At 43.8% G+C, this 21,050-nt stretch overlaps 1 protein-coding gene across 4 annotated transcripts in view; it reads left to right on the top strand.

Moving 5' to 3' along the window:
* AAK1 (AP2 associated kinase 1) overlaps positions 1-21,050 on the top strand; it is an 84,901-nt gene that overhangs the window by 46,863 nt on the left and 16,988 nt on the right. For 2 of the 4 annotated variants that reach the window (XM_074928422.1, XM_074928425.1), the window contains exons 14-17: positions 1,538-1,767; positions 2,395-2,552; positions 2,947-3,063; positions 4,833-4,928. In XM_074928422.1, coding sequence (XP_074784523.1) covers positions 1,538-1,767; positions 2,395-2,552; positions 2,947-3,063; positions 4,833-4,928 — 601 coding nt within the window. Of the gene's footprint in view, positions 1-1,537; positions 1,768-2,394; positions 2,553-2,946; positions 3,064-4,832; positions 4,929-15,811; positions 15,914-17,583; positions 17,686-18,465; positions 18,577-21,050 lie in introns of all 4 variants that reach the window. The other 2 variants (XM_074928423.1, XM_074928424.1) reach the window with 2 other exon arrangements.

Consider the following 21,050-nt stretch of genomic DNA (forward strand, 5'->3'; position numbering starts at 1 on the left):
TTTGGATGAGGCCATTATTACCCAGTTCCTTTTAGAGGAGAAATGCCTGAAATGTAGTGTTAAAATGCATCTCTGAAGAGCTTTGCTGTGATTCACTAGCACAAAACCAGTCTTAATTTTATTAAATCATCTAGATTGAAAATTAGCCTTATCCCCCTGGATGGCTGATCAGAATGGACGCATCTGGACACTTCTCCACTCCTGCAGCTGTCAGAGGGGAAAAGCAGTGGTTGGCTCATTTAAAAAATGATAGTGAGATGTGGTCTCTGCAGAGCAGAGTCTCTGAGCAGAAGGTACCAAGCCAGGACCCATCAAAACCTTTTCACATGGCGAGACTTCAGCTTAATAAGCCCTGCATTCATTTATGTGGCGATTTCAGCACTGCCCTTTTATTTCTCAGCACCAAATGTACTTTCTGCAGTGACCTATATAGCGAGATGTAAGGTGGGTGCATCAGAAGCAGTCAGGTCAGTTTGCTTCTCAGCTGCAGTGAATTAGTCTGCCTGAAAATGCCAGATGAAGAATGAGACAGCTAACCACTTGTTTGCCTTGGCCCACTGGAGTTAAGCACCACACTGGGGAGGTAAATCTTTTTCTCATTGCCCTCTCTTAGGTCTTTACAAGTCTTTCATCTGTCTTCCTTGGTTGAAAATGGCCTGGGATGGTCCAGGCTGGGGAACAGGGAGCTAGTGCCCAGGCAGAGGAGGTGACATGCACAGCTTCCTGCTCTTTGCATTCTAGTTTTCCTGCTTTAAATCCAGCCATAATATCTAAATGACAAACAGATTTTGAAAAAACAGGTAATTGGAAGTGATGCTCTTGTTTATTGCTACAAAACAGTATTTCAAGTATTTATGGGTTTGTGAATTTAATGTAAGACTGAGGTAATGGAAAAAGGAGATCAGTTTGAGGAAACCCCTTGAAGTTTCCAAAGGTTTTGTAGCTGGGCTGCCTTGGCTTACACTTAAACCAAACGTGCTGTTTTTCTCCTGCAGATTTTAATGACAAATATTGCTTCCATGATCCTTGCTTTTCTCTTTTTTAATGTAAGAGAAAGCTAAGAAAGCCTTTTGCACAAGATTCCTGCAGAAGACCTGTACTCCATTAGGGGTTTGCCCCCAGTCACATGTTATCTACTGGAAGGAACACTGCTCTTTACCTTACCCCCACTCCTCATGTCCCTGTGACGAGAGTCCTGCATACTATGATCTGATTTCTTCTTCTGCCATGGATTTCAGCCTCTTTACCCATGAGCAAGTTTCTGAGACCGGCTAGCCTTTAATGACATGTGCTAATAGAGGCTTTGTCTCCAGAGCTGCACCATAGAAAGGGGAGAGTCTCTGCTTGTACAGTTGTAGTTATCCTGAAATACTATAGAACAGTGAATTCCCTCCTGCTCCCAATTCCTTTGGTTTGCTTTTCCCCTCCAGACTCCCCAATCCATGACTTGAAGGTCAGATCCTCCAGCATTTATTTGGTTTTGTCATCGTGGCTGTTGTTCTCAAACAAGGACATACCATTTAACTTTCTCTCCTAGATGCAGGCACAAATGAGGCCACAGCAAAAACCTCAAACCACACCCCCCCCAGCAGTGCAAGGACAGAAGCTGGGCTCCCTCACCCCTCCGTCCTCCCCCAAGACGCAGCGTGCAGGACACAGGAGGATTCTGAGCGACGTGACCCACAGTGCGGTTTTTGGGGTTCCAGCCAGCAAGTCTACGCAGCTCCTGCAGGCAGCTGCTGCTGAAGCCAGTCTCAACAAATCCAAGTAGGTGGCTGGTCACTTGGTGTCCGAGGGTACGGAGGGAGGGGATTGATGGGGCTCTTCAGAGATTTCCTAGGCAAAGCATTGAGATGAATGTAGGCAGCAAACTCTGAGGTCTAAATAAGTCCTTGCTTTCCCAAGACCATAGTTTAGGGCTTGGCAGAAAGTTGCTGAAAAACTTCCCCAGGGGCAGAAGTCCTCCTGAGTTCTTCTGTGCTTCCCAAAAGCTGAGCAAACAAGGCCTTCCTCTAGATTATAAAAGCCAGCATCATCCCTGGTGCATGCTTCACACTTGCTGCTTATAATCAGTGCTTCCTCAGGAGTATTTGCTAGCTCACTTTTGTAGTGTCTGCAGGCAGGAAGCCTCCACATGGGCATTGCAGAAAATTGTTTCAAACAGGATGTTTATGATTCTTGTTTTAATCTCTGACACCAGGATGCTCAACCAGATTACGTGTAGATAAGGCTAACTGGTCCCAGCTTTCTGGGCCTGCAAGTAAATAACTTGTGCTGAGTGTTTTAAGTAGGAAGTAATTATAATGCAGTAGCTTTGACCAGCTCATAGTACTAGCCAGAGGATTTCAGATGGGTTATTAATGACTGTTGTTTGGTTGGGATGATCACATCTAGATCTGCTTCCACCACACCCTCGGGTTCCCCAAGGACCTCACAGCAGAATGTCTATAACCCGCCTGATGTCTCCACGTGGAATCCATTTGATGATGATAACTTCTCCAAACTCACCGCTGAGGAGCTGCTGAACAAGGACTTTGCAAAGCTAAGTGATGGTAGGTTTATGGAGGTGGTTTAAGACCAGCCTGCTCTCAGAACAGAAGATGGCATGGAAGTATGGTGCTTTTGGTCAGATGTTGCTGGGGTGCTCCCATATTATCATGGTTCTCTGTGCCTGTATGAGCTAAATCCTTCCAATTTCCCATCTCAGTCCCTGTCCTCTTTGCTGAGCAATTGCTATAAGCATGATCCTCAGAGGTATTATCTGCTTTTAAAGCAGCCTTGATCAGCTGGAGGTAGAAGCTACAGTTTAAACTTTGCTTCATCTGCAAGTTATGATTTGTGGGAACGGGGTTAAGTCACATACTGAAATAGTGTCCTAAAAATCTAGGTCAGCAAGCTACCATCAGAATGGATGTTTTTCCCCTAAATCTGCATCTGGCATTTCAGGGAAAGCTCCAGAAAAGATGGGCAGTTCCACAGAGAACTTGATTCCAGGTTTCCAGCCAGCTTCATCTGCAACCCAGACAGATGCATTTGGTGGCTCTTCCTTCACTGCTGGATCAGGTGAGTTTGTGAATGTCCTATAGGGCAATGCCCTGGGAAGCACTGCAGAAAAGTGGCAACTCTTTGTCGAGGCCTCTTTGAAAGGGAGGTAAAACTGGTATAAATTGAGCTGGGCCTTGGCACTAAGAACTGTAGGAGGGAAGGTAGGAAAGGCCCATGTCCCTGTCACAGTTGGGTTACAGAGGCAGGAGGCACAGTGTACAGGCAGAGCTGAGGCTTTTGGTGAGACCCTTAAAATAACGAGAAAGCTTCTTAATATACCATATATAGTTCCAGGCAGCTCATAATTAGAAGTAAAATATGTAGTGTGCAATAAGGGAATTGGACTCAGACATTGGTCAGACATGCTGGAGGATATTCCTTGCTTGAAGCTGTTAGGCTGTATGAAGGGAGATGAGCAGGGATAATAATGTCTCTGCCACAGAATGAGGAGAACAGCAGACAGGAGTGAGCAGGGAGAACCCTCAGGAAGGCACAGTTAGTCTCATAATTTACATGTTAAATGGTGAAGGTAAGAAGTCTTGCACTGGCTGCTCTGTCTGGGTCCAGAGGCCAGGAGTTCTTGGCTGGTTGAAGGAGCTTTTCTGCAGAGGTCTCTGCTTGTGTGATCTTGTCTGGCGTCTCCTTTGGTACTTGAGTACCAAGGTTTTGCCATGAGCAGCCCCTGCTGTGCCAAAAAAACTTGGTGAGTGCTGATGCTTGTTTCTAGTTCTTTAGCACCATGCTGAATACGGCAGAGACCTGCCAAGCACAGTGTTGGAAAACTGCTTCCAGGAGTCCTCAATGCGAGTAATCCTCTCCCCCATCCTGGGCAGTCATTGGTACTGGTGACAAATGCAACTGTTTGATGCTTCCCCATGGAAGTGCACCAACCCTTGGTGAGAGGAGTCCTGGGAAGAGGCTGGAGAATCCTTTGTGGGGCAAGAAGTGACAAATCCATTTATGCTTATTTCTATTTATAAAAGGAGATTTAGAGGAGCTTATAACTGAGCTTGGTATTGTTGGCTCTTACCTGAGAATTAAGGAGTTGAAGGCCATGACACAAGTGTGCTCTAGGGGGTTGCTTTCTGAGTTTGTTCAGCTGTTCAGCGCCCTGTGAATGGTTTACAATGTTCCATCAGCCTTTGTGAAGTGCTGTTGAGTGACAGCAGCTCCAGATTCAGCTGTAATGTACCTTCTGCAAAGCTTGAGAAGCATCTGCATGTTCTGGGCTTTCTGGCCGCTGTAGCATGTTCATTTTGTATAGTAGTTGTCTTTAAAATGTGCTCCTTGACTCTCCTGTCCTGCGGTTTGGCATAGGAATGTGTCTTGGAAATTCTCTTGGTGCTGGCATTGGGCTGTGCACTTCTAGCCCTTTTCTTTTTCTTTCCTCATAGATACAAGCCTGTCTGATGCAAGATGCTGTATCTTTTATTTCAGACAAAGAGGCCCAACATGGGGGCTGGCCTGCTGTATGTCCTTTGTTAAGGCGTTTCACCTTTTGTGCCACTGTAAAATGAGATAATAGTACTTCCTTTTCAAGGAATGTTTTGAGATCTGTAGGTTGAATTGTGTTGGAGAGCTATGTGGTAATAGTGGTTTTTTGTTTTGTGTTTTTCTTCTTTTCACTAGCAATATAAACTTGTTCTGAGTGTACACGTGTGTGTTGTTCTTGTCAGGCTGTAGCTTGGACTCTGTAATATTGAGCTGTGCTGAGATTTTGTTTGATGCTTTCTGCTTTTCTCTTTTCTTCTCTGTTTCACTCTGCCTTTTCTCTTCCTGGTTACCAGCTGAAAAAACGAAAGACATTCTGAGTTTGGATGCTAGCCCTCCTCTTCTGACTGTGCCTGATCCTTTCATTCCTCTCCCGTTGTCCGACACGCCAGGTAACCGGAACTGACTTTATGGAGGGGGGCAGATTCTTCTTGTTTGTTTTGTATTCTTGATCTTCTGGTTCTGTTTCTAGGCTCCCCTGAACTCCTGGGCCTCAGTCAGTGGTGCTGAGTGCTGACAAACTGCTGAACTCACTGGCAGTAACAGTGTGTAGCACTTTCTGCTGCTGGATATCTGGGTGGTGGTGGGAGCGGTGCTGAGCACAAGAGCCCTTAGTTCTCATGGCAGACCCTGGGGTTGTCTGATTGTTTCTGATGCCAACAGTGTTGGTGTCTTTAAAGGTTCAGTATTCAAAGCCAGAAATAATTGCTGGGTAATTACTTGTTCTGATCTAAGCCATTTTCAAGTTGGTATCCAACTATGAAATTGTATTTTTTTATTATTGTTAAACTTTGTTTCCCAGAAGAATCTTGGCTTCTGAGGTCTATTGCAAATGTGTGCTTGGTGTGCAGTGCAAGTTAAGATGTAACCTTTTCTGAATTGGCAAAATTTTCTAGTGCAGTTGGTAGCTATTTCCATTTACTTTGCAGTACTACTTAAAAGTCTTTCCTGTATGCACATTTCTGACTGCAGCAGCCAACACTTTTTAGCACAAGATTATATAATTGCTTAGGAGCTTATTTGCAAATCAGTGGGATTTGGAATATGGGAATGTTTTTGTTTTTTTTTCTTGGAGTTTCTCTAAGCCCTCTGGTGAATGTGTGTGACTGGTTCCTTGTCAGCTAGCTCTGGAGGACAAGTGCTTGTTACAGCTCTTACCCTTGTCCTTAGCTCAAGCTGTGGATCACTGGTGGCTTGACAGGAGAAGACCCAAGCTTCAAAATTATCTACTTGTAGATTTGGCATCTCTGTGGAAAGTTAAGCAATTCAGGAAAAAAAAAAAAATCTATTTTTTTTCCGTAACTGTGGAACTTGCTTCCTTCTGGTTGATGCTTAAAGAGCATGAGAAGTATGTTTTGGTTCAGAAGGGATTTTACTCATAAATGCTGCAGTTTGAGAAAAGAAGCAGAACTTACAGGCTTTCTCCCCTAGTGTGAGCGCTTGCCAGGAGCTGACTTGCCCAGCCATAGTTTGAAAAGAACCTACAGAAGGCAGATGACTGCATGTTTTTCTACCCCCATTCTACCCCCCCCCCCCCCCCCCCCCCCCCCACAAATCCTACTGCAAGCATTGGTTTTCCTGACTTGAAGTCTGGCAGCCCAGACTACTATTTAATTCTCTGTCAGCGTGCTCAACACGTGCAGTTGCACACAGAGATGGTTGTTTTCCTGATTGCCTATTGCATTTTGATACAGCACAACCATACGAAGCAGCAGTTGCAGCTTTAGCTACAGGAGCTCTGAAATACTTTATAGTAGAAACCACTGCAGAGAAATTGCCTTTCAACCCTGCCCAGCAGTTGTCTGCAGTTTTGTGGGGCCAGGTTGCTCATCCCACAGTCTGTCCCTGATGGGCTGTGTATCTTTGCAGGCAGGTGCTAAACCTTCTTTTGCTAATCTCTGTCCCTGCATGTGTCTGGTCCTGTTGAGTTCAGTGGATGTCCTGTGGGGGCAAAGCGGGGGGCAAGGACATGCAGGAGACCTGGCTTTGTTGGCTTCCTGCAGGTTCCTGCAAAGACATTTCTCATGTTTGTTGGTTTTTTTTTTACCTTAAAACTTCAGGCCAAGAGCTCATTAATGCTTTTAAGGACCAGAGCTACAGGCATATCCTTAGCTTTGAAAGCTGAGAGGGCTTGTCTGTGCTTGTAAATTGAACAGAAAAGATAAAAATCCTGGATTTGGACTCAGGTTTTCAATCTATGTGTCTGTCATGCAGAATAGAGTCATCTTTGTTCTTCTGTCTGCATTACCTGTGCAGAAGCATTCCCACAGCAAGCAGAGAGGTCTTGGACAAGAGGGATGTGCTGACTTGGATGTGAAAGGCATTTTTAGGTGTGCCCCTTGGGTCAGCAGAGCTGGGATTGACTTCGGTCTCTTAACATGTCAGCATCTCCAGTTGCACATCTCCAAGCTGCCTTAGTTTTGTGCAGAAGCAGCTGAATTTGTTTGAATATTTGCTAAATATTTACTTTCTGCTTGGAATATTTTTATTTCTGAGAAAAACCTTGATAGTGAATCTCATTGCTTTGAAAACATTTTACGTCAGTCTTTTTATAGACTGGGAGCATGCATAGCCCTTTGAGAAGTAAAAGCGTCAGGCTTTACCCCTTGGTTACAAGAGCAGTGTTGTTCAGGAAGGCTTTCAGTACAGGCATAAGTGAGGCTTTGATTTGGTATTTTCCCTATTTGTCATACAGAGCCAGTTTTGTCAGCTTTCTGTGCTCTAAACCTGTGACAGCTGAGGGTCTGGCTGAGAGCTCAGCTTCTTTATTTGCTTTAGCCACAAACGTGCTGCCTTTGGCACCTGAGGGTGCAGGTGGCATCGCTTGAATGTTGGCAGGAGACCTCCTTGTGCTTTTCCACCTTTCCTCTATATGCTCAGAAGGGCAGATGTGCCTTTCTATAGCAGATTCATGAGAAATAAGTAAATGATGCTTAACAAATCGCCATAGGGTGCATCCTCAGACAGCCTAAATCTGTTCAGGTGGAGGAGCTCACTGATTTGGAGCTACAAGCCAGGAGATGTGGCTTTAAGTGTGACGGCTCGCTTGTGGGTTTAGCAGGATCACGCTTCTGGTTCTGTCAGTTAAATGGGTGCAGCAAAGACAAACCTTGGGCAGCAGGTTCTGGCAGGCTACCCTGTTTGTGGGGTCACGGTGCTGGGGGTGTGTGATGTCTTAGAGGAGGTTGTTTGTTGTGGGTAATGAGATGCTCAGTAATTGCTTCTAGAGAAGAGGTAACATAGCACCATATAGAAGGCAGAAATACCAGCTCTGGACAATAATCAAGTGGCAGTAGAATGGCTTTCAGTATATTCCTCCTTCTCCAATGTGTAATGGCTGCAGTTCTTAATAGAATTGTAACGAGTAAGAGGAGCTGGCAAGACGGATGTAAAAATATGACAAAACATGTGTTAAAATAAGGGAGAATTAGATATTCATGCTGAAAACATTTTTCCTTGTGCATGTGCAGGAAAGAGAGCCAAGTTGTTCTTAATAAGCTTATTGCAGGCTTCACTGCTGATTAATCATAATGGAGTATTTGATCAGAATGGTAATTTTTCAGCTATGTGTGGCTACTTAATGTCTACCAGTATGAATTTAGTATGAATTTAGCTTGTATGAGCATGGGAGGCTAAATTTTGCACAAGGTATTCTGGAGACCTGAAATTAAACTGAGTTATGAAGCTTCAAGATAGATCTTTCCCTTTGTCATTGAGGCTCTGTTCTGTGAATAGTCCCAAGTTTAGGGTTTTTAAACCTGCTTTGCAGAAGTATTTAATGAGAGGTTTGACCCAGAGCATTGAATACATCTGCTCTAGCCCATGTTCCTTATTCACGGTTGAAATGGAAGCGCCTGAGTGCCATCTTGACACCGTTACCTGCACTCTTCGGACATCTGTTAGGGTCAGGAAGGGTTTTAGACATCCCTCCTTTAGAAACATCTGCTCAGGTAAACAAGTTTTTGAGTAAGTGAAGGGTGAACCCAGTGAAATGCCCTCTAAGATATGCTAAAAATATTTTTTTCCAATTGTTTGAGGGTTTGGGATGGGAGGGGGGTGTCTCCTCCTTGCTCCAATTCCAGATAAATGTTCTCCCAGGTACCTGGTGCTTTCAGCAGGCCTGGCTTATTCTCCCCTTTCTGCAGAAGAGGAGAGAGATGAGGTGGTGAGTGTGGGTCCTTGGCAGCAGAGCAAGCAAGGAGTTGTGGAGCAGCAGCACTGAGGTGTGAGAGCTGAGAAGGAGCAGCTCTGCTCCTCCCTGTGACTGGATGGAGGACAAACTCCCCCCTCCTGCAGATCAGGCCCCATGTGTGTGGGGGGTACTGGCGGCCTCTCTGCATCAGTACCGAGTACAATACTGCCTTTGCACAATGAGTCAATCTTTTTTTTACCCCCTTTCAAAAGAGAACGGATCATTCTTTGCGAATTTACACAACCATTTACTCCCTGCAGTAATTCAGCATCTTGCCTGCAGCTGGGAGACAAGTGTCTCTTTAGTGTGGTTATTTGTTTGAAGAACAGCAACACCAAGTGGCCTCTGCAACATTGTCTTGCCCATAACAGAGATAAGAGAAATGCCATGTCCAGCACAGCTAAGTAAACATGCAGCCATAGCTGGGGAAGGAAAGCCAGGCCAAGAAAGCACGGCTGTGCCATCTGGGCACATGCCGGGTTCTCATTTTTGATGAAAAGGCGCATGGCGTTGCTTATTAGAGTCATTGTCACGTTGAAATTCTCCAAGGTTTTTAAATAGCGCTTTAAGGATGATTGTTTTCCTTTTTATTTCCTTCAAATACTCAACTTGTGTGTTTTTCCATTATCCTGAGAGGGTGCTTATCAAGGCTAAGGAAGTAGATACCTTGCAGTGCAATTTCAAAACAAAGCATGTCCACGCCCTTGGCCTATTTTTCGAGCTGGCTATCAAAAATATGTGGCCCTGATAACCATTCCTGCTCAAAACATAACTGGCTTCAAAAATAAGAGTTTTAAGCAACGTGTTCCAATGTGTGGCCATCAGGAGGTGGGTTTCCAAGCATTCTCTGCAGGGTGCTGAAGCAGCATTGTGAGCTGAGGTGAGTTGCAGGCTGTTGCAACTGATTGAAGGACTGGAAATGGGAACTAATTGTGAAGCATTCAGATCAGATTGCTGAAGCTGGCAGTTTCTAGCACCTGGAAACATGAGCTGGGACTCAAACCACTCACATCCTTGTCAAAACACACAAGTTCAGCTGCTTTAATGGGGCCACTATTACTAATGTAGGAGGTCTCTTATTTTTTGGCACAAAATACTTGATAAAATGTTTTTAATCAGCATAACTCTCTCTATCCCAGGCCCATAAATTCTGAGAAGATAACTGTATGCCCACCTATGTCAGGGTGTTTATAACTACTGTAAAAAAAAAACAAAAAAACCCCTCTATTTCTAATGAGAACTTGTATTTGTATCAAGATGACACATTGAGGTAAAGTAATTGCAGATGAGATGTGCACAAATGCATATTGATGTCTACTAATGATTGGAGTTTAGATCCTGAGTTGGGAAAATGCAAAAGGGGAACTATTTATCTATTGATTAATTAATTGCTGTATTATTCACTGAGAGTGCAATATGGTGTGTTGATGGTTTGGAGACACCAAAGCCAGTGGACCACATGAATCCCAACTGCATGAGTGTAAATAGTATCTAGTGTTGCTTCTGTCTGGGTTTTGAGTTTGATCCAAAGGGGTGGTATTTTACAAATATTTGAGATCTTGAAAGTGAAACTAAATTGTTTGATTTTGATCTTTTAAGGAGCCACTGTTAAATGTTGTCCCACTATTCTCTGTGGTGTTTAAAAAGTCATATATGTGTGTATTTAAAGCATGCCAATTGCTTTTTTTATCTTCTTTTTCTATTTATGCTATATAAGAAACAGTTCCACTTCACAGAAACTCCATTAGGAAAATTAAAGTCTAGTGTCTTCCATTGATTAGACAAAGTCCTCTGTTGCTGAATGATGTGCAGGGCTTCCTTTGATCTTTAATTCTTGATTAATCAATAGGCAGAAATCTTTGAGTGACTAATCTATACCTACCATGGTAATTTGCCCTCCCACTCGCAGCACAGTTGACTTGGCAGGATTTTTACAACCTTGTCTTTCTTTCTCAGTTGACATCCGAAGAAAAGATCTCTGCTGTGTGCTGTATTGAGTTATCTTTCTTTTTGCTATTCCTCCGTGGTACATGAGTGAGTAACGTTCTTACTGTGTGCAGTGCCTGGCTGGTGGACTTCTTTAGCTTTGAGATGTTGCATCTTGATTGTTCAGTGTGTTACCAATTTATGACAGAATTTTGCCCTCCGTTCCCTGTTTAACTTGCAATTTTCTGAGGAATCTTTATTCTTTCTAATAGCCTGCTCTAACTAAAAACCCGTTTGCCTCCCTGGTCTCTTGAATTATATTTTTTTTTTCTTAACTCTAGTCCTCCTTAAAATGCTTTCTGCACATACTTTGTTGCTTAGCGGGTATTTTGCCAAGTATAAATGTAGCATGCCAACTTACAGTCTTTGGCAGCGGTGATGTTGCAGATGCAAAGTCTGTGCAAATTGACTAATTGTGAATCTCAAAAGTCAGATTTGTGCATGTGTTAGAAAAGAAGGGACCTGAAGGAAAAAGGTCAACATTTTCTCACTGGATTGTCCAAAGCTGTGCTTCTCAACCTATGCATGGGGTTTGAACTTGCTTTCTTGTCCCATGATATAAATCCATAGTTAAGTCTGCTGATGCTAAATGGCATTACTTCCACTTTGGTGCAAATCAGAGGAAAGGCTCTTGCTTTTATTCCCAGAGGAAGTGAGTTGGTTTTCCAGTCTCTGAAGCTACCAACATCTGCCATTTGGGGATGCCTCTGAGAGCTGTTAGCTGTAGGCTCTTTCTTTGCTTTTTCTGCAATGTGTTCTGCTTACTCTGGCTGTGATAGGAAACAATCAGTAATTTCTTATTATGAGGAACTGTCAAGTTAGGAACAATGTGACTGGGCCTAAGCTCTGGAAAGGGTTGATAGGACACATTTTAATCCCCCCTGCATGCTTTTAAGCTTAGACACCTTCTTAAAACTTGCTAATGAATCTTGCTACTCAGCCAGCATCCTTACTAGCTGATGCAAAGCCATAGCAAACTGCTGCCATCCTGTCAGGAGTGAAAACGGGCGAATTAGAAAATCCAACAGAAAACGAAATACCAATGGTCAGATCCATCCTGCACCCGAATCAAGCTTGTTTTCCTGTGACCTGGAAAGCATCTGGCAGATTTTTGGTAGGCTGTTTGGGAAAGAGGATGCCTCCAAGAGGCAACCTCATGTGGGAGCACAGTTATGGAGTAAAGCACGCATTTCCCAGCTGGAGTTTGATAAAAGCCCTTCCTGAGAGCCCTTCAGTAGTTGTGTGATATAAAATACCTTTTTATTGGGTGACATGTTCTTAACCTTGTTTATCCTTGTGCTTGTTCGTATGTCTACATATAAATCATCTGGATATGTCTGTTGGATCTGAGGCGGAAGGACTTCCGATACTGTAGAATCCTGAATTTAACTGCGTGGTGATTGATACAGAATGTGTTTTGTCCTGTCACACTCCAGTCTGAGCTCTATACATGCACAAGATCAGTTCCAGTGGGCCCTGAAACTGCAGTGTAGAAGTAGATTCTATTTGTTGATTTCTTGTTCCATTGCTGTTTGCTGCATAACTGATCTTCTTTGCCATCATGACCACTTGTAAAATGCAGCTTGTGATTGTGTGCCCAGAGAGTCACAAGAAACTGGTACTGTAGTGGCAAAACATCTCTCTTGGTTTTCTTCCCATAGATCTTTGCTAAGGGGATGGCAGATGGGAAAGGGTGTTCTGGAGAAGTCCATACCCGAGGCTGTAGCCTTCGTGTCTTTCTGCCAACGGCAGATACATGCTGCACTGTTGGTGGAGTCTGTTCTGCAACTGATGATTATTTCATATATGTGTGACTTGGAACTGTTAGTTCTGTAGAGGTAACAAAACCAAGGCTAGTTACGCCAGCTTTTCCTTCTCTTGCACTGTTGTATTTCTTATTCAGATGACTTAACATTGCTGGCTTCTCACCATCTCAGCCATGGCTTTGCTTGCAGGTGAAGCAGCTTTTCTCTTGGAAATGAAAATGAAACTTCTGCTAGAGAATTCCCTCGGTAGCAGCACCCAAGTGCATTTCAGTATCAGGAGAGAGCCAGTTTTTTCTTTCTAGGCCTGCATGTATTTAAACTGCAGCTGCCTAATGTTCATGCACAGGGAAACAGTCCAGTGCACAGAAGATACCCTCCTTGAGTTACTGCTTTAATCATCGTAGCTTTGGTGAAGCAGAGGCTTTAAGAGCTGGGTTTATTTGCCACTGCAAAGGCATCTAGTGTTCTTGGACTTGAATGCCTGATGGAGATTCAGAAAAACTTCCTTTAGCAATGTGCATTTTTAGTAAGTGTGGCGTGCTAAAGAGAACAAAGCTAACTCTTGTAGAGAAGGTATTCCTGCTAACTAATGCAGAACTGTGGATTGTGCTGGGCCTTCACTAACTTTTCCTTTGCTCCTAGTTGAATGTAAATTTCCCACCACTAAAGCGCCTGCTGTTCCTTTATCTCTTATTCTTACAGGTTAGTACAAGATGCAACACAAAACAGAAACCAGGGAAATGAACTGCCAGGCCTCAAAATAGAATGAGGCATCTGATTTTTGTTACTTTTGGTATCTCCTTTTCCATTCATCCTGACACCTTCTGTTGAACTTCTCAGGCTCATTCAAAAGGGTTAAAGTTCCTTTTAATCATGCCCTAAGAGATACAGTGGCTACCTGTAACAGCACTGGCAGAGCAGCACCAAGAATGAAGGGAACAAGAAAGGGGATCTCATGAGACAAGTAACAAAATAAGACAAAAAAAACGCTGACAAAAAACACTGTCTAAAGCTTTATGTAAGGCAATTGAGCTCAGGGGCCAGGAGAGAAAAATAACATGCACAGAGAACACCGTGTTTATTCTCATAGTTTTTGTGTTTAAAACATGGGGCTGAGCTCAATAGGCAACTTTCTAGTACCTGACCAAGAGGCAGTTCCACTGTGTTGAATGGAAAATCTGCAGTAATGAAGGAGGAGGAAACTTACTGGAAAGGTAAGGTTGAAAGAGGGAGACTTCAAGGAGCAAGACACTTGGAAATGGCATGGTAAAAGGCACGATGACTGTAGATACAGCTTTGAAGATACAGGTTGGTGCAAGTGCAGTGAGAAGAGCTGGGCATTGGCTGACAGGCTTTCCGTAAGACCCTGCTTTGAAAGGAGAGTCTTGGGCCTGAATCTCTAAAATGTGGGTACATACACCATGTGCATACTTGTCACTTCATAACTTACAAACTTCATCTCAAACTAGAAGCCAAACCCAGTCTGAAACTGTCCAACTCTGAGACAATCCATGATTTCTCCCACATAGTGTCCTGTGCCTTGCTACCTGGATTAATAATCTGTATTCTAGGTGGGTACCTGTTATCTTACTGCTTCCCTTCTGGGAGGAGGAGTTGAGCATGTTCCCTGTCATCTTGCCCCAAGTCTCTCTCCTGTGTTTTGTTATGTTTTCTTGACATGCTTAATCAATTCCATCCTTCTTCAGCCCTCCTTTTTATAGCATCAACACGTCTTCTTGTTGCTAAGCCCCTGCTCCCAGCCCCTTCATTCACACAAGGAGAAATCCTCTCTTAATGCAGCTGAGAAGCCAAGGGTGATACCTCTGCAGCTGGGGTGCATTTTATTTGGCAAAACTGACCTTTTAAAACTGAGTATTCCTTAGAGGTGGGAAGGTTTCAAGTCCATTCAAAGCTGCTGTTCCCATCAGGTTTTTTCTTTCAGTTGACCTTCTTCAAGCTTTTAATGGTGTAACAGCTGCCTCTTGGGTTGCTTTAGGTTTCCTTGCCCTCCTGGTTGCTTTAATGTGTTAGCTTGTGAAGTTTTTCACAAGGGAGTAGAATTTGTCCTGCTTTGAATAAGTAGTTCCAAAGCCACTAGGCTATTTTATTATTGATATAGGGCAATAAAAAAGATCGATGTTATCACCATGTATGTAACAGTGCATGTTAAGCTTTTCTTTGGCTTTTTCAGCGTGGTAAGTGTTTTATACAGCAGTATTCCAGAGCCTGTGCTCTTGTGCAGTTATGAGCACATTTTCTTTGGATAATAAATAATAACAGCAGCCTTTGAACTCAAAACATAAAGCACAGATATAAAAATTTTGTAAAGGCATGGCTGTGGCAGGACCACAGCTCATTCTAATGCTCGATTATAAATGCAGTCATTCCAACATGTTGAAATGGCCCAATTTGTCAGTGTGGAGCAAATTCATCAGTGCTGTTCTACTGAAGGTGATTACTTCTAGCACATCCGGAAAATGTTGTTCTTCATCTTGTTCTGTGGAAAAACCCTTGTGAAAGCTAAATAATTAAGCTCATTATTGAAAACCTGGTCAGTATGATTGTGAAATCACTCATCCACCAGATTAATAATTGAGATTAACTTTTTGCCCTGGCTATTTAAATTTCTTTGTGTGAAGGATAATGGGAACCACAGGAGTTGTACTGCTGAGAATTACATGTCTGATTTAAAACCTGATACTTGAAATAATTGGTAACTAGACAGCTGTTTAACCCAAGGGCAAGTTCTGATGTCTGGCACTAGTGTCTCAATGATTTCTGGTTTTGCTTAAGCTCTTAAGGGCTGTAAGTATTCCATTCTTGAGCATATTAATAGGTGTTGGATACCTAGCTCTAGCATCGTGAGCTTCAGATCACTTCTTCCATTTCTTCATACAAAGACTAACAAAGACTTCCCCAGCATGAGGGGGAGGTGAGAGAGGAAAAATTGCAGGGTGGGGATTTTTTTTTGTTTTGTATTCTTTTGGGTTTTTTCAAATTTGATTTTCAGTGGGTCATGTTCAGCTTTTGTGCTTTGACTAGGAGTGAAAGAACCGCTTGCTGTTTTACAGTGGCTCCTTAGGGAGAGCAACACACAGTGGGTGTGAATGTCCTCGGTTGTCTTAGATGGCCATGGCCAGCTGGTGAATAGCTGCCCTCTAATATCTCTGAGTGACAGTGTTATTTGCACACAAAACCGTGCAGATGCTCTTCTGAGGCTGTCACACTGGACTGTGAGCCACTGAACTGAGCATCTGATTAATGTTGTCTTGTATTTTTTTGCTTTTTTTTTCTCTGTTGCCTGCCTTCCTCCTTTTCCTGCTTAACCCAGAAAAACTGATTGAGGGACTCAAATCTCCTGAGACTGCGCTTCTGCTCCCTGATATCCTGCCTCTCGCTGACCCCTTCGGTAGCACGTCAGACGCTGTGAATGGTAAAAATAAACTCAGGGTGCCTCCTCCCCTCTGTCTTACATGGCATGTCTTGTCCTGCATGATAACTCTGCGTGTTTACCCCCACTGGGCGCTCAAAACAGCTGCTGATGTTGGTGAAACGCAGTGTAATGGGAAGATAATGGATTATGCTGAGGCAGACCTGCCTCTTCTCCATGAGACTAGATTTGAACAGCAAAGACTTCGTATTTGCATTAAAATCTAGGCTTACTGATTTGGCACAATAACATGGCGTGGTTGTGCCTTGTGTGTTCTTCTGGTCTTCGTAGAAGAAAGTTAATTGACTGAAGGAAAAGATGCAAAAAATTCCTGCACTTCTGTTCAGGATTTTGTGGACCATGGCCCAGGCACTGAGCCTGTCTGTGTCTCCATCCACTCCCAGCAGGATGAGGACGACGGAATTGCCTTTGACCTGGGTCACTATGGGGAATAAACGTGCTAGGATCCATGAGCCCAGATGCAACAGGCTCCAGGCAGTATAAAGACTTCAGAGTGTTGCAGAACTGTGTTTTGATCTACTTGCCAAATGTACTAAAGACTAATAATTGCAGGCTGCAGTTAGTTGCAGTCAGCTGCTTTTGTGGGTTTGGGTCCCAGCCAGGGTCCCCTGGCTAGCTGGTTGCAACCGTGTGGCTTTGAATAGCAAGTTAGGAAATGAGTCACCTTAATAGTAAGACTTTTTCTCCCTTTTGCAATTTCTAGCAGTTGTCTGAATACTTGCAGATAATCCTCCTGCAAATCAGACACACATGCTGGTCCACAAACAAAAATATTCATTCATCTCTCTTAGGTTGACCAGTTAGACCATTTTGGGTCCTGGCTTTGAGTGCAGCCTTGTTCTTCAATTTAACAACTTGGTCATTACCTTGATGCTGGTCCTTGAGGAAGAGACACAGACAAGCATTAATACCTGGCTGTTGTGACTGCGATAGTTATCTTCTGTGTCTCCCCCTCCCTTTTATGGTTTCTGTAAAAACAAATCTTTATATCCAGCCTTTATAACATCTCCTTTTGTAGGCACGTAATGGACATCAATATTAGATGATAGTGGGGACTGGTGTTAGCATAAGACGTTGAGTTTCAAAACTTTTCACATCTGTGTAGGGTCTGCAATCTTTGCTCCACTGGGCACTCAAAGTGGAAAAGAAAATCCTGCGTCTTGGGTTTTTACAGGCGTAACTGGGGATATGCTAAGGGTTCCACAGTAGGTTTAATGAGCTGTTACTTCTAATGCAAGGGGACTCCTTAAAGGTCAATGTTTTCCTTTTGCTGGAAAAGGATCTTGCAAAAGCATGTAGCTCTTTGCCCAGCCTCAGGCCTGCTGCTTAGCTGCAGGGCAGGGATTATTAACCTCCCATCCCACTCTCTGGATGTTTGAAATTGGGCTTGCACAAATTAAAATAAATTAAAAAAACAAAACAACATTAAAAAAACCTTCAAACCCAACAAACGCTAATGTGTTACAGTCTTCCCTTGTGATTAAATTAATATTGGTCTAACTTCAGCCTCCTGTTGCGGCCAGCATAGCTGACACATATGAAAGGGTGACTAAAGGATTCAGACAACTGCTGCCTTAGTTCCTATTTATGCTGTGTCTTGCAAACTAACCTCTGGCTTCTTCTCTGCTCTGGTATTTTGCACATTTGGAAAGGAAAACCTGACGTAGCTGTTGAGAGTCTCATACCGGGCCTCGAGGCTCCCTTGCCCCAACGCCTTGTGTCACAGACCGAGTCGGTTGCCTCCAACAGAACAGGTTGGTGAGGCAGGAGGGTGTTGGGGGGCAGGGGTGCAGCGTATCGCTGTGGGCTGTGTTAAATCGCAAAGCACCGTCTGCTTGAACAGAAGCAGCTCTGCTGCTTTTCCCACCAGTGTAAACTGAGGTTGCTTGTGTGTCTTTTAAGTGGATGCTGCATGTTCCTTGAAGGTCAGTGTTACTTGTCTCCTCGTGAAGATCGGTGCAGTATTCCTTCAGGCCACCGTTACAGATCTGTAGGTGTCAGAGTACTGCTCTCATGAAGTGCTTTTGCAATCTGGAGCAGTCACTGTTTTTGTCTCTTCCATTGGGGTGTGGTAGTAAGGAATTCACGGCCCTTTCTTACTGTGAAGGCCTTGATCTGGCCACTTCTGCAGCAGATGGACTCAACGTCTTTTCAGAGCGCTCTTCTGAAATAGCCAGTGCACTCAATTTTGCCGGAGTCCTTGCAATTCTTTCCCTCCTCATGCTCCCCTTTGCTCCCCTTCCTTTAACCTGTCACTTGTGTGGAATTTCATTGTTGTATACTCAGCTTTAGAGGGTATTTAGCTCCATAGAATGCGTTATGTTGCTAAAGGTGTTGGGAATTGCTCTGCCCTCACTACAGAGCAGTAAGAAATGTTTTCCATCACAAAAAATAGCAGCTTTTGTGCTGCTTTGCATCAAGCCTCTGTTTGTACACTAAGCGGGCGGGAACAGGAATGTGAGAAAATGAGCTTAACAGTGTTTGTGTCCTGTTTACTGCTACCTTGCGGCCTCTGGATGCTAACCTGGCTTCAGACTCTCTCACTGGGGAAGACTCTCTGCTTGACTGTTCTCTGCTTTCTAACCCTGCTGCTGACCTCTTGGACGAGTTTGCTCCCGTAGCTTTCGCAGCTCAGCCTCACAAAGGTAAACTGTCCCCTTGTCCCTAACACCTAATCAGACCTGGGACACGGTCTTTAGCTTTCGTGAAGTGAAGCTGATGCCCGTGTACACCAGCAGATGCTCTGACCTGTGTTGTGGTGGTGGTTTGGTTGGTTTTTGTTGGTTTTGGTTGTTTTTTCCCAAGCCATTGTTTTGTTTTCTTCCCAAGCTGGTATAACTTCCAGTGTATATTGAAGTACTAATATATAGTACTATAGGTAAAAGTGTTCAGTTTGACTTGTAAAGACAAGATTTTTCAAGACAGGTGGCATCTTCCACAAAACAGGGATAGAGCAGAAGGGATACAGTAGGCTTTTGTATGCAGCCCTCCTTCAGGTTTGTAAGTGAATGCACTCTGGTTTTGCTTTTTGCACGTGGGATTTAAGACCTGCTTTTCTGCTGCATTATTAATTCTGGAAAGGAGCCTGGTAATCATCTATACTGGTGTCCCAGGTTTTTGAAACAAAAAGAATTGGTTTTTTGGTTTGTTAGAGTTAGCGTCAGAGGCATGCGCGTGAACTTTTTCAGATCTAAAGAATGTTTTCCTCTTCAGAGGTTGACATGAGGAGGTTCTTGAGTCAAACTGCAGTGCCACAGCAAATATGAATGAAAATCTAAGTGCAGTATCCTACTGAATAATGGAATAGTTTCATAGTAACATGAAAAAGCAGAGCTAAGGAGAAGCAGACCCCATGTGGTCTGAAGAGCTGCAGATCAGCCGTTGCAGTACCTCAGTATTTGAGCTTGAGTGGAATTGTGCAAATACTGTGTAGTGATCAGAGTCCTGTTCTCTTTCCACTAACGAGCAGGAGTAGAGAACCCTGGGAAGCTGGGTCCTGGCTCAGATGGCTTTTTTTTTTTCTTCCCAACCTGCAGAGCATCAAGCTGAAATCCAGGCCCTCTCCATGCAGTGTGGCTGGAGCAGTGGCAGTGGAATAGTTTGAAGAGCTGAAGTGTGAACTGCACAGTGAACTTTTCCTGCTCTGTTCTGGCACATCCCTGTTTCGGGGTAAAGCAGTCGTGAGCAGCACATGTGTCCCTGGGGGAAGTGCCAGATGTTAGCGAATGACTCTCACATAAACCAAGCTTGTAGTGAATATTGGGTAGTAACACATCCACCCGGGTGGGAGGGGAAGACCAGGACTTCCGTGCTATTTATTGCCTTGAAAAGAGAGGCCCAGAGCACAAATGCTAACTACTGGGTGCCCCTTGATGATGAGTTTTGCTTAGCTCGTGTGCTAAGTATCCCTATAGCAACAGAAAATGATCTGTCCTCAGAGGAATCGCTGTAAAAACAGTCTGTAATCAATTTTTACACTTGATGGCACTTCAAAATGAGTTTGTGCTTTTCATAGAGCTTTTGGGTTTAAACAAGCCGTTGTTCTAATTGCTCATTGCTATAATACACTTCCATGCCACTTTATTTTGAGTAAATGGCTTGAAATGTATGTCGAGCAGTTATTACTCCATGTCTGGAACATAGTAAAGCCAAAACATTGTTGGTGTGACTTAATGAGAAAATGAATTAACAGATTCCTGCATGACTTCTCCCAGGCTGCCCTGCTGTTCCCTCTGGGATGAAGAGGCTCACATTTGACAAGGAAAGCAAGACTTCTGTTAGCAGGGTGGGGGCAAAATATTAAAATCTTCCAAAAGTCATTTGTGGCTTCTTTTCCAACCCTGCTTTTATAGCTGTGGGTGTGGCCATTAACTGTACTTCTGTGTCAGATCTTTGGTTTTCGTTGGCCTTGTTTATCCAATCCTGGCTCTGAAGATGCAGAGCGCCTGTGGGGCAGATGCTGCTGCCCGTGGGCATCATCAGCTTGTGGAGCGGCAGCGCTGCGACCGGGGGACCTGACAAAGCAGCCACAGCCTGGGCATGGACTGATGCTCCAACCATGCCGTAGTACCCTTTTCTTTGTGCTTTACTAGGCTGTTTTCTGGCCTCTGAATAAAAAAAGCCTTCAGGATTCCTTAATTTGTTTGCTGAATACAGCACCAAGCTGCATGTATGCGAGAGGGGAGAATTTTTCTACTTCTGTTGATTAAATAGTCACTGGGATGAACTCAAACACTTTTGAAGGAATTTTGCCTGAACACTTGCCAGCCTTCCCCTCTCCTTAGGAAGGATAGTCCATAATTGAGCAGTGCTCCTTCAGCAGCTTCTTGTACAGCAAACTCCAGAGCTATGAGCAGTTGTGAGGTGAATAAATGAGGTGAAGTGGAAATAGGATGCTTGCAAAGGCTCCCATGTAGGTTGAGAAGAGCCACAAATAAATAACTTCAGAGACAGAGTGATGACAAGATGAGACTTTCTGTTAAGATGAAACGTCTTTGTGGTTTTGACACTTTACAGGCTAGTCTTCTATAAAATTTGTGGAGTTTTTTTCTGGGTCTGATCCTCCAGAGGACAGTGTATTTCCACAAGTGGTTTCTTGCATAATCTCACCCAAAACCTT

The sequence above is a fragment of the Athene noctua genome, chromosome 28 (genome assembly GCF_965140245.1).
Source record: "Athene noctua chromosome 28, bAthNoc1.hap1.1, whole genome shotgun sequence".
Classification (NCBI taxonomy): domain Eukaryota; kingdom Metazoa; phylum Chordata; class Aves; order Strigiformes; family Strigidae; genus Athene; species Athene noctua.